The sequence below is a fragment of the Anarrhichthys ocellatus genome, unplaced genomic scaffold, assembly GCF_004355925.1.
Source record: "Anarrhichthys ocellatus isolate YVR2014 unplaced genomic scaffold, GSC_Weel_1.0 scaffold6, whole genome shotgun sequence".
Classification (NCBI taxonomy): Eukaryota; Metazoa; Chordata; class Actinopteri; order Perciformes; family Anarhichadidae; genus Anarrhichthys; species Anarrhichthys ocellatus.
In genome coordinates, this window is record NW_022280036.1 from 9,441,795 (window position 1) to 9,455,519 (window position 13,725).

Here is a 13,725-nt window from a genome sequence, read left to right on the forward strand (position 1 = left end):
CTTTTCTCTCCTCTCTGTTCCTCCCAACAGAACATGGGGAGTGGAGAAAGCCTTGGGTCAACAGCATGACAACACTTTTACTAGCAGCCTGATTCATCATCCAAATATTATGGTATGAACTTAGAGCGGCCATTACATTCGCCTGACTCTCTTCTCTGCCAACTGCCAGCTTTAATTACTTGCAGCTGAGTCCCAGGGTTCGGTGTGTATATCAGATACTTAACCCTCCCATTGTTACCACTCGCTGTGTACAATAGACAAACCTGGGACATACTGAAACCAGCCCATGCCTCTTCATTCCAAAAGCCCTCCAGTCTCCTACAGCTCGCTTTAGAAGAGCAGGGAATGCTGGTTCCCAGAAAGGGAGCTTAAATCTGGACTTGTATAACTCCCACTGAACCACACATACACACAGGACTCTAGTGTGGTTTTGCTGGTTATTTCTCCAAGCAAAATAACAGACACACATGCGTGCACATGCACACAAACGCCCCCCACCACCTCCACAAACACACTTTCTCTGCCCCTGCATTTACACTTTAACTCAACAGTCTTCTTGGGGCTCACTGACTAACTGCACATGCAGCAACATGTGCTCTGAGTGAGCAGCACTTCCAGTAAACAGATTGCCAACCGCACAGACAGAAAATATGTACTCTTCTCTCCGAGCAGTGGTCTCGAATCACTGGCTGGCCTGTTTAAAGTGTTTCCACAGTCTCTTGACTTTTTCAAAGACATCACTTTTTTCCAATTTTGCGGTATACATGTTTCTTCGTAAGCAGACAGAGTGCTATTCTTTATTTACAGGTGACAGAACACTGTCCCTTTCACACAGGAGAAGATTTAAAAACTAAAAAGGTCAGCCTCGTTAGCTGGCAAATAAACTCACACACACACACCACGTGGTGTTTTGACTTTAACTTAAGACTGCAGTCATGTTGTGCAGACCACTGAGGAAAACCTTTAATTTTCTGTCCGTCTGTGATCATCATAACAGATTAAAGCCTGACCAAAAATATTCACACCGACAGACACCATGCTCATGTGGTCAGTTTTAATTAGGCCTACTCGTGCTATTAATACATTTTGATGAATAACAACTGAGTTGAAAAGTGGCTGTACTCATTAACCATTTCACAAATGTAGTTTCCACTCGTACACAGGGATAAACAAACCACATATTTCACACCACAAATCCTGCATGAAGTTAGATGTTTTTGCAGCCAGCCAACAGTCAAACATTTTTGCTCTTCCTCACCATACCTTGTGATATGTTTATACGGTAAGTAGTGCAGTCTGTAGGTGAAAAAAGAAAGCACTCACCATGTGAATGGCAGGACTTACACTCCCATTCATTTCCCTCACATTCCTGCTGCTTGCTCTTACTAGCCCTGGCACCTGGGGCGTGGCAGGGGTTTTTTTTGGCTGAGTGACTGATTTAACTCCCCTTCTGTCCCCCTCCTCCACTCCACCTACCTCTCTCCCTCTCCCCGTCTTGTTTACTGTGCTCCCAGACCCCTTTCTGTACTTGCTCAACAGGTTAGTGGTATTGTCATGTAGAATCCTGTCAAGCAGAAATGAAGCAATAGAACAATCTGCGTATGCATTGAAAACTTCAGGCTACAGAGATTCCCAAGGTTGATTCATTGAACTCGGTGGAACTGAACAAAAAGTGATAAGGGTTAAGCTCAGTCCATTTGGATATTATTCCAAAGAAAGAAAGAAACCGTGACGGGGCTGGCACCTGCAGCAAACCATGTGCAACAACCCTGAAATGTTTACAGCCAAGCCTACATGAAGGCTGCCAGGGAATCCATAGCAACACCAATCAGGGGACAAGTCTTTGGAGCGTTTGCGTCTCTCGTGAGATCGTGTGGAGAAAATTTGAAAATAAAACGGCATTATCAAAACTGAGACTTAGGACCTGGGCAATAACAAGGCAGGATATTACAGATAGTAAAAAACAAAACCAAAAACAAAAATCTGAATCATCCCTGTAAAATGTCACCAGCACATATTATCTTATTTGACACCATCAATTACTAAGAGATGACACCGATACCCCAAAAAATACTCTTTAGAATGTGAGCATACATTCATGCTTAATTAATGCGAAGCTAAACTATTTAGTGTATTATAGATCATTATATAATATTGTTATTAGAGCCTGGCTGATAAAGTTTTTATTAAAATTTGAAAACTTTATTATTCAACTGAAAAATATCCTTCTCTGGTCACTTATTCTTAAATGAACATTATAATAAATGTTTGTTTACGTTGTGTATAAAATTAATGTTGGCTGATAAATCATTATCCATTTCTTTTAAACTCTCAAATATGATGTGGTAGATATCGCCTAGAAATTTAAATACTAACTTACATTTAAGTTTTCATGGTCGCAGATGCTGCATGAGGAGGTGACACAAATGTGAGCTCATCTGTTGTAACCCAATACAATCCAACAGCAGCACAAACTGCAGCCTCAAAAATTACCACAAATTTGTATCGACACCTCATCAAAAGCTGAACATTAAGTACACCTCGCAATAACACAGTTACTTCTACTGTACTTAATAAACTGGCAACTGAGAGGGGCTTTACAAGCTGGAAAAACTTGGTGAAGAAATATGCATTCTGTAAAAGTGGATTGACAGCATGACGAACATGAATGGTTGCAGAGGCGTCTGAGAGCGATCAAGTGAAAACATCCGACGGGTGTTTAGTCTTCTATTTCAATAACAGGCGGCAGATGGGAAAGGTTGCATGCAAGAAAAGCCAAAACTTGTAACAGCAGTGATAAACAGACTGACACGGGCCAACTGCAGGTAATGTAATGAGATGTACATTACTGCATGACCTGCCTGCAATGTTTCCAACGCTGCCTGATTTTGTTAAAATCAGCTCTCATAAATTAGTAATATATTGACCTGCACATACCTAGATCATTCATTTGCTGTTCCATTATTTAGCTGTGAACCCTTATCAAACAGTGTTAGCTGCGTTGTAAAAGTCATATTTTAAATCAGATTATCTGAGGCAAGTATTGATGGTTTTATCAGGTAACCATGATTTGAGTTATAAATAGAGCTCTACATATCTATATACCACATACTGCAGTTATCCTGCAGCTTTATTTAGCACGTTTGACCGCGCTTTAAGTGTTTTATCTACATCCTTTATTCCACATAAACTCTCAGCATAATATCAGCTACAAGAGCAAACCAGGTCACCGTCTGTAGAGCCTGTCACTAATAAATACCACATGATTACATCAGACATGATGACTCAAAGATGTTGAAATAAAAGTCCTACGTTTGTTACAGCCTCTGCAGCCTAATGCGCAATAGCAGCCTTAATAACTGGAAGTGCCATCATTGCATTTAACCACATGTTGCATTCAGGAGGGATCACGAGACCATGATTATATTTGATAAAATGTTCACCTGATGAAGAAACAGACGACAATTACAACACCTGAGTAGAAAGGATGTGTGCAGTTGTACCTGTTGAATAACGTGTAGCATTTTGGATTTTTTTAACAGCCACAGCGTTTTTAGTCAGGAACTGAGAAAGATCACAAGTGTATATTATGATATTATCTTAAAAAACGATTTAGTTATCAGACTGGATCCCTGTGAACAAAAGACATACAGATCAAACAACGCTCACAATACCAGTTCATGTTCAAACTGCAAATTGACATTGGACCTGGTCCAAGCTACATGCCAGCCTACAATTCAGTGTAAAGAAACAACAAAGTGAAGGATTGTATTTGAAAAATATATATGTTTTAGGCCAAAAAGAATTTAGGAGATAGATATTTTATATCAGCAGCCCTTAAACATATGTGGTCATACAGTAGCAGTAGCAGTGAAGAATATGTGTCTGCAGCTTTTAATTAGGTCGACTCCAAATAAAAAGACAAATGTAAACATTTTCTATTTTGGCCATTTATTCCATAATCCCAATAATCTTTGAGTTCTGGTCATTTTTGTTAAAAGTCTGTGTTTTATTCTTTCTACAGAGTCATTTGAAAATGTGACAGTAATTTGTGTGTCACATCAGGCTCAGACTTTGTGGCATGTAGCTCTCTCAGTCAGCTAATCCTGAAGTGACGACCAGGCATCAGCTTACATGACTTGCTTTCAACGAACACCACTAACCGGTCTTTACAAAACAGGCCACGGAGGCTCCTGTGAGGGCCAAACCAGCAGCAAACAGGTCAGGTTTAAGTTGATTTAACATCCTCACAGCAGTGCAATGGGATTGATTATTGTTGTTGGGAGTTAATACAACTGGGAAAGATATAGTCCAATTCTGGCTCAGCATAATCTCTCTCTACAACACATCTGCTTTCGGCTCCGAGTTTCAAAAAAGATGGAACAAACACCGAGTTTAACATGAAAGCGTGACTTCAAAAAGCAGAGGAATTCAAAGTATTCACAGAAGACAACACACACACAAACTCACACACACATGCACCCGACAAATACACCAAAGAAAAAGGTGTGCTTACACACAGACACTGGAATGTGCTACACTTCTGTAAAACTTTCATGGATGTCTAGCTGGTAACAGGAAGTTCCTCAAATGACTCAGAGAAAACCACATGCACACGCACACACACACACACACACACACACACACATACTAACAACAACCTACAGTATAATCCAGGTGTTCACCAAAAGGTTTGGTGTGCCAACACTGGTGTTTCTGTCTGCTTCTCAGAAAAGCCGTGCTGAGGCAACAGGAAGAGCCTTTAGCAACAACGCACGCGCTCACTCATCGACAGTGTGACATCACCAAGTTGCAAAGCTAACCGCATTTTTGTTTTCATTCCCATTTCATGCTAAACATTTGGCCCAATCCACAAGGGTAAACAAGACACCAGTAAATATCAAAACCACTAACCTGGCTCTGTCTGAAGGTACAACAGTCATTTACAGTGGCTTTTGTGCGGACTGAACAAGCAATACGTGACGTGTTAATAAATGAGTTTAAGACGAGGTGGTATGCTGATTTTGTTATCTTTGCACAAAGCCAGGCTTCGCTGTTTCCCAATGTTTCCAGTCTTTGTGCTAAGCTACGAGGTGGGTTTGTATTGACTGTGCAGACATGAAAGTGATACGAGTCTTCTAATCAATCTCTCTGCTAGAGAGAAAGGAGGAAGATGTCACAACATGTTAGGTCTAGGCCGACTGCTGGGGTTTATGTGAAAAGTGCTTATGATTACTGAAGGGAAAAAAGGTTCATGGCTGGGTATGTGTCAGTGTCAGGCATTCACAAAAAGAGAACTGTTGTGGCCAAGTGACTGTTGACATTATAACGCAAGAAATACAATCAATACGTTTGAGCAGATGATTGCGATTACAGTGCATCTACAATCACAGCGAGCATGTTTTTAAAATATTCTGTGGCACCAGAGAGGTTTTGATCTGGAAACCTGAAGGACTGATTTCTGATGAAAGCTGTTGACTATTGATAACATAGTGGAAATAAGCAGATTAAATAGCTGGCACTGGGTGAACATTTAGTGTAGACTAGGTCTGGTTGCATTCTGCTGCACTCAGAAATTCTCAATTGAATAGTAGAGTGTGAGAATGAAGGACTAGAAACACCAACAATTTGTAAACCAACAGTATTTCTGTGCTCATTTAGCACGTTTTATTTCTTTGAGACTTGCCATTTTCCAGATTTCTGACAATGTGTCACTTAACCTCATCTTCCCGAGTCAGACTGAGCCTATGGCTTCAGACAAATTTACTCAGGCAAAACCCAGAGCAGACTGGGAAAAAGGTGGTCAAGAAACAGCAAATGCTGCTACCACAAAACTGAAGGTAGTTGTTGTTGTTCCGGCCTTCGCTCGACAGTTTTGCAGGAAAAAGTAGAAGAACTCATTTTGGGTTCACCACAGGTAGATTTGGGTGAGATTCCTGTTACAGTCTTTTATCTGATCAAGTAAAAATGTACACCGCTCCTATTGGAAGTACTTTCTATTCCTCAAAACACCACAGTTGCAGACAAAACGTAATTTTAAGAGCAGCTAGCCTATAAGGTTTCTAGTTTAAATGGGGATATAAATGTTGTTGTTTTTCCTCCAGGTGAACTTGTAAACAAGATTACCTTTTGATATCAAGGTTGTTAACGAAAATGTATATGTTATATCGTATATTTGAGTGAATCAGAATGAGTCAGGTGAGTTAGATCTTTGCTTGAGATAAGTCTTCAGACTTGCCGAGAAGTCACTAATGAACACTTATGACAACGTCTTATTTAACTTCCTCTTTGCCAAACTGTGATGCACGAGGGAGTGGACAAGAGGGAGACAGAGAAAATATTACTGACACAATCTAATGCTGTTACTATAATACAATGACACACCGATTAATACAATGAGAATTTGGTTGATAATTAAAATAAACAACAATTGTGCTTTTCTGAGTTACTGTGCCTGACTTCAATAAGAGCAGGGACTTAACAGTAACATTGGCAGCTACTTTGAAAAAGGGACATAATGGACCAAATACATGTACGCAAAGCTATTAAAGAGAGACCCAGTTCACCTTGACTTGCCTTGACTTGTCCTGAGGCAGATTCCACTGTATGTGGGGGTGAGAAGCAAACGTGACCTTTGATTTTAAATAACACTGCTGCAGGACAACTTGACACAGGGTTAAAAAGGACCATAATGTAGTCAGGAGCTAAGCACAATGCGTTAAAGGTTTAATAAAAAATTTAAAAAAACAGCAGTTAGCGATCTTGTGACCATGTTGTAGATTCGAGTTCAATGTGAAAACCAACCAAGTTTCTAAACTAAATGAAGGTGAAATATGTCTTTGATGCTGTGATTGGAACAATAGGAGGTTTTAACAAAGTAGAACAAAATAAAAACATTGTGCTCAACCAATAACAATAAGGAAAGCTGGGCTGCATGCAACCAAAGCCAGAGTCCAAAATGTTGCACCAAAATCAATTACATTGTTCCCAAGTCAAGTAGATAAATGGACACATGAGTGAGCTCTACGAAGCTTAACCTCTGTGCAGATTAAAGTTTGTTCCTTGTGTTAGTGCCCCCTTCAATGACACCTTCCTTTTTCTAAATAAATCAGTAGACACATTGACAAAGAAGAGATAAGTGCTACTTCAACTGAGGATTAATCTGCTACAATAATCTGCCATCCTTTCTCTTGGCCTCGGCCCGACCAGGCATCTCACTCAAGTTTCCAAACCCGTCAAGAGTCCCTTTAATAAAGACAGCGAGAGAGAGAGAATAACAACAAAGACAGGATGCAAAGGGAAATCGTTGACCGTGCCAGTCTCCCAAGGAAGCAGCAGATGACTCAGAAAAGAGAAATGAAAACACAGGATATTGAGATACCACACGGCTGAAGGATGGATTGTTAGACTACTTTATGTCAAAGCTATTCAGCATTCATGAAGGTCATGAAATACCTCCCTGTGTGAGCCTCTATGAGGAGACCTTGTGATGGCACAGGTTTGATAAAAGTCAACAAAGACAGTTGTGGCGGTGTCTCAAAACAGCCATATGGCTCGAGGGCATTTTTCATTTTGCGTCAAAAAAAAAGAAAGTCTCCTGTGAGCTGATCGCGAGTCCACTCAGATCAACTGGGAGATTAAAGATGTTGACATGCAGACCTGAGTCCAGCAGCAATAGATCAAGGCCCTACTCAACCGTATTATGTGCCGGTGCCAACTGTAATTTCAACTGCAGAATCAACTCAGGAGGATGCCGCTAAAAAAAGACAACATAGTAAGTTGATACATGAGCTAATTATTACAGTCAGCCATTAACAGCATAATTCACATTTCTAACAAGACAACTGCTGCAATTGTTATTTTACTATATTGTAAACAGAAGCTATCTTATCAGATAAACATGTTTAGCATCAAATCACTATATTTTTTTGTATCTAAGATTATTTAACTCATGGACGCTGCTTCCTACTGGCAGGTTGGCAGATGAGGCCTCATACATGTGCATGGCATTTAGTATAGACACCTATTTGGCTATAAACAATTATAATAAATGACACTTCAATAGGTCACACATGAGGTGCCACCTTTCCCTTTTTTTGAGCCAGGAAATACCCTGGCAGTGTATAACACAGTGTGAACAGTCTATGAGTGCCTGACACCTAAACTACCGCTTCTCATCTGCCAATGGAAAGCGTCCCGTCAGCCAAGATTCACCACACTTAATAATTAATGTCTTACTTCAGAATCATCTTGCTCTGGAGAGAAACACAAGGGCTGGGTGTTAGATCTCACAGGTGCTTTTGGCTTTTCGCAGAAGCGTGTGAGAAACCCTCCACGCCATAATTGGAGGTAAAAGCATCGGGCATCGTGGCCTCCTGCACTTGACCAACTAAATCTGAAAATGCTTCTTTTCTTGCTCTATTTTGGCCGATGAGGACGACACCATCTCCAGATTTACAAACAGAAATCCTATGCTAAACTATAAATCAATCCTCATGCCGGTGAACCTACAGTTGAATCGCTGGAACACTTCCATCCAGCGTGACACACAGAAATAAAACAGAAACCGTATTGTCTGCAAGATATACAGCTTCTTCTTCCACTTTGTGGATTTTCTGAGCGATACCTCTGAACAGCCGATAAGTGTTTTGGCTGCTTCAGGGAAAGCAAATATCTGCTTCCATTTCATGAGCACTATTGACCTGCTAACCTAAAATATACCAAGAGGACAAAGTGTCTGCAGATAAAGAATGAGTTGGTTTGCTGATAACTTCATTGCAGATCATACAACCTAAGTGTGCTATGTAGTACATATGTATAAACTTGCATTAAACATCCACAAATGATGACATAGAATACAGTACTATTACCACCAAAATAGCAGTATGAGTAGAGTAAAGTAAATCAAGGGTATCAAGTGATAGAAATGTTTGCGTTAAAATACTCAGATTCATTTTTTCCACGATATTTTCCAAATGTTTGTCAGATACTATTGTTTTTTTCTGATAATTTGGGGATTTTCAACAATATATTTTTTTAGATATTTGCTGATATATTTTTGATATTTCACTATTTTTCACACAGATCGCAAAAAATACCAACATAAGCTTTTGTGTGGTAAGTAAAATATTTATAAAGTGTAAAAGTTGTAGAACAACAAATTGGAGGCTGACAATCTCGTATGACATAAAATGTACTAATTGTAGCAGAAACCAGCCTTAGAATGCAACGAATTGTTTAGGACTGCCTCACTAACGAGAAAGAAAATCACATAAAATTGACACTTCATAATGAGATTTAGGTGCTACAGCTTCAACATGTTGAATTACTCATCTATTGATTTGCCGCAGCCAAAACAAAGTCACAACAAGTGTGCAGTAAATACCAGCAGAGGTGATATTTTGACCTGGCCTTGATTAGTCGTTTACTGAGGTTTGGTTAGTGTTAATGATTAATCAAATAGATTTAAAAGACGTTAAGGAGGAATGAGTAATTTGCATCACTTTTGTTTTTGTCAAGACACATACACAACGAATATATCAGCACTTAACGCGAACACTGAATATGAGAGAAATGTATATCATTAACCAGGCTTACGGTTAGCTCATTAATAAGAGCAAAATTAAATTGAATAAAAAGATTCCTCTTTTATTTTAACATACTGTCACTCGTTCACAGTACTTATTGTAGGATTCAACTGAAAATACTTCAAATCATTAATACATCATTATGCGTTAGAGGAGTGCACTTTTCTTATTATAATAATGGTCATGCTGTCAATACTTTGGTAATCTATTACTCATTTATTTACTGTTGCCCGTTTGTGTGACATTTAAATGGTTGTTGAAAGGATTCATGCAGATGTAGTAACAAAGACCAGATATACAGATCCTGAGGTCCTAAAAAGTTCACCAGAAACAAGTTCTTAGGCCATTATACACATGCGTGTCTGTTTCTCAGCCTAGGCTTTGCATTTTAGCACCAGTTTGAACAATAGAGTTCCAACACTACACTCATTGTAGACAGAGTGACGAACAAAACCAGAAAAGTGCAGCATTCCTAGAAGACCCAGGAGCCTGAGGGCTGGAACCAAAGGCCCAAGGTGAATATCACGGACCCTAGAAGAAGTCAGGAACTATTACCAGTATCTCGACAAGAGTGGAGTCTCGGACAGATAGTATCCGACCCATTCATTTGGTACTCATATTGGTGTCTCATCCTGGGTTGGTTGAGCGTGCGTAATGCAAATTTACATTAATATTAAGCATGATCATGTGGTTGCTTCCTTTATCTCACCTGGCAAGTAACCGAGCAATACATAATAATGTGAGTTTCAGAACAGGTCTGGGTTGATATTAAACATGTGAAGACACCGTAAAGAATGCTCGGACTACAAAACACTGAACCTCATGATACTTTCAATGATCTCTACTTCACAAGACTACCGAGTCATGAGTTAATTGTGTCGGCATTCAAAACAGTAAGAGAAAATATATCTTTGTTTTCTGTTTTAAAGACAGATTTGAGTCCAGAGTCCATCTGTTGGTGTGTTTATTACAGAACAGACACTCACTAAACCTATTGCCACATCACCTTTATGAACTCTGAATACACTTTTCCTTATTTTTCTGATGTTTTCTCTCTAGGGCATATTTTCTTTCATCATTAGATATCAACAAGCTTTCAAGGCAATCAAGTCATTTTAAGCGCATGCCGCTAAGTTTGCTTAACAAAGCAGAGTCAATATTAATAGAGTGCTATTCAAGCCCAGGTTTACACACAGGACAGTCAGAGGGTTAATGATTGACCAGGCTTTGGTGGGTGTCAATATGAAAGGAATAAAAACTAAACTATGTTGAGATCTGCGGTCTTACAATTGTTAACCGAGCTCGATAGAACTTACGGCAAAGCCATAAAATTCCTCACCTTTGATGTGAAGCTGGTGGGAAGACATTTTATGACGTCTATTAACCCGCTGTCCCTTACTGACCACGAAAGGTGGTACGACTAGCATTCCTATCCTGAGTGCCATTGTTACAGCTTTTCCGTGGTATTCCCTGAACTACTCGCATCCTAAAAATATGTATTCCTCATCGTTAGCTGTTCAATGTAGCCTTCTAAAAAAAATAAAAACCCAATTAATTACTACAACAAGCTGCAGCAACTCCCTCTATATTATCTCCATAATAGAGAATAATTCTTTGTATCCTGGTGTTGGGTATGACTTGTCAATGCTGACTTTGATGAATTAAAGGATGAAAGGGATTTTTTTTCTTTTTGACAATCCCACAGACAAACTGGGGGAGAGTTCGCCGTGTCGGCAAGAGGCAAAACTAACTTCAGATAATCACACACAGCCGAGTTGACTGTGCTGACACAAATACACAATAGTGTGATTAGTAAGTAAACAAGGTAGGTAAGCTAAAGAACAACTTTTGGTGCACATCTCAAAGTAATTTCTGCTGACTTTGTGGTGCACATGAAATGATTCACGTGTACAGTACAACAGGCTTTCTGATGAGTCACAAGTAAAACTGAACACATCAATACATAATAATGTGAGTTGCAAGATATATATCGGTATCGACAGATGTATCAGTCAATGAATAACAATAAATTGCAGTATGTAAATGCAAAAGATGTGTTGGCAGTAATGTAGAAAACAAAGTTGAGCTCATTTCTCAACTGTAGAATATCCTGCTCAGTGCATACTGTATCTTGATCACAAATCTTAAGTAACTTCATTAAAAGGTATACTATGCAGGGTTGTCCTTAAAAAACGATGCACAGACTCATACAAAAGTAATCCCTCTCGGTCATCAATCACGGCCTACTAAAAGTGTGTGGCGGTGTCTATAAGTACCTCTGCCTGTATTTTATTGTTATTTTTGCCGTGTTCGAGACGTTTCTGACGTCAGCCTCTGTGCACTGGGTATGTGGCCCCTGCACGTGCGCTACCACGCATCCAAGAGGAAGCTAAACACCAAAAAAACGCATATATAGTTCTTCCAAATCGAGAATGAATCTGGGGTTGGCTTTCACTTGCTGTGTTTAATGCTGCAAGTGGTACACTGGGCTGTGTCCAGGCAAAGGACAGGTGGCCAAGCGCCGGGGGGAGGAGAGGTCAACTTTGAATGTTGTGTTTACAAACAGTAGGCAACAACTCCTGCATATTATGCATGCATGGGCTCCTTTTAACGTGTTTGTTTACGTTGCGTTTGTATTTGAAGAAAAACAAAAAGGATGATCAGTTGCTAGCTTTGCACATTGTCATGATGGGTGTACTGACTACCAAGCTAGACATTGTTGCTAATATCTGCATCTAAAAAAAAAACACTTTTCTGTAAATAAGTATGCTACAACAATACACATTCAACAACTGCTTCAGGCTCCCATACGTGTGAAAACACGGTTTATGTCCATGGGCCCACTAGGGGGCGGTGTAGAGCACGGGGGGTGCGGGGGGGGGGGGGGGGGGGTGCACGGTTAGCCTTTTCCAAAAAAACAGAGAAAATAGACAGCCCTGCTTTTCAACAGGCAGGGGGAAAGTAAACTGGTCGGACTGGTGCGCATGCAGCTGATGCTGAGGGCTTCCGTTTAAAAGAAAGAAAGAAAAACATTACTTCACCTTCCTCCAAGAAAAATAATTAAAACAAGAGTACCAGGTGAAAGACGACATTGGCATCTTTGTATAGAAAGATTAAAAACGTAACTGTATTAGCAGCAGACTTGGGGCAGAAGGCAGTTTTAAAGATGTGCGACACTGAGGGGGTTGAACCTCACCACATTTACAGTTCGGTGGGAAGTTACGCGCGCGCGCACACGCACACGCGCGCACACACACACACACACACACATCGATAAACTAGTAGAAATAACAAGAGCCACCACACATGAGAGAGAGAGAGAGAGAGAGAGTAATAATAAGAGCTGTTGTTACCTTTTGAGTAGAAGGATCTGGGAGAATTCAGGTCGAGGTCCCCGCTGAAAAGGGAGATAAAGTCAGAGGGCATCGCAATCCCTCAGAGTGAAGAAACCGGACACTCTCGAGTCAGTCAATACCGTCACTGAGCGATATTATCTTCTCTCTGGCTGTCAGAATACCTGCAATCCAGTGTTCAGACAACTGCAGTGACTAAGTTGACCCTGTCGTTGTGGCTGCTTAACCGTCTCCGCTGTCACTTGGCTCCTGGGTCCGCCTACAGACGCATGATGTTTTCAGCACACAGCCCGAGCTGCACCGGGAGCCACGCCCACACCGATGACGCAATACGTAAAAAGCGATGTAGGGATTATTTAAGAGTAATGAGATATCCATGGTTTGGTTTGAATCCATTCAAACTTTGTCCAGGTTTTTTGCCGCACGGCACACACAGTATTAATACTCATATATATATTGCACCGACATTTTCACAGCAGGCATTTTGAACATTCAGTATTGTGTGCATGCTGATACACTAAATTTAATGGGATCATGATTCATTTTATTAATTATGTTTGCCCTGCGATGACATGTCAAAATGGACACCGTATTTTTTTTGTGCCGTTTTATAGTTTTATGATTATTTTTTATTAATTATCTTAATTATTAGTAGTATGAGTGCTAAGTTGTGTGATATATGTTTTATACAACCCATTGGAAATGATAACAAAAGCTTAGTCCTGTTTGAAAATAAGCAATATTATGAAAAAAGGCTGATTTATGCAAATACAATGTTTCAGTAA

The 13,725-nt window shown here is 40.0% G+C and overlaps 1 protein-coding gene across 3 annotated transcripts in view; it reads right to left on the reverse strand.

Annotated features, from left to right (window-relative positions):
- Positions 1-13,217, reverse strand: part of nfat5b (nuclear factor of activated T cells 5b) — a 31,879-nt gene extending 18,662 nt beyond the window's left edge. For 2 of the 3 annotated variants that reach the window (XM_031846260.1, XM_031846259.1), the window contains exon 1: positions 12,941-13,217. In XM_031846260.1, coding sequence (XP_031702120.1) covers positions 12,941-13,013 — 73 coding nt within the window. In that variant the 5' untranslated portion in view covers positions 13,014-13,217. The remainder of the gene's footprint in view (positions 1-12,940) is intronic. The other variant, XM_031846261.1, reaches the window with a different exon arrangement.
- Between the last annotated feature and the right edge of the window lie 508 nt (positions 13,218-13,725).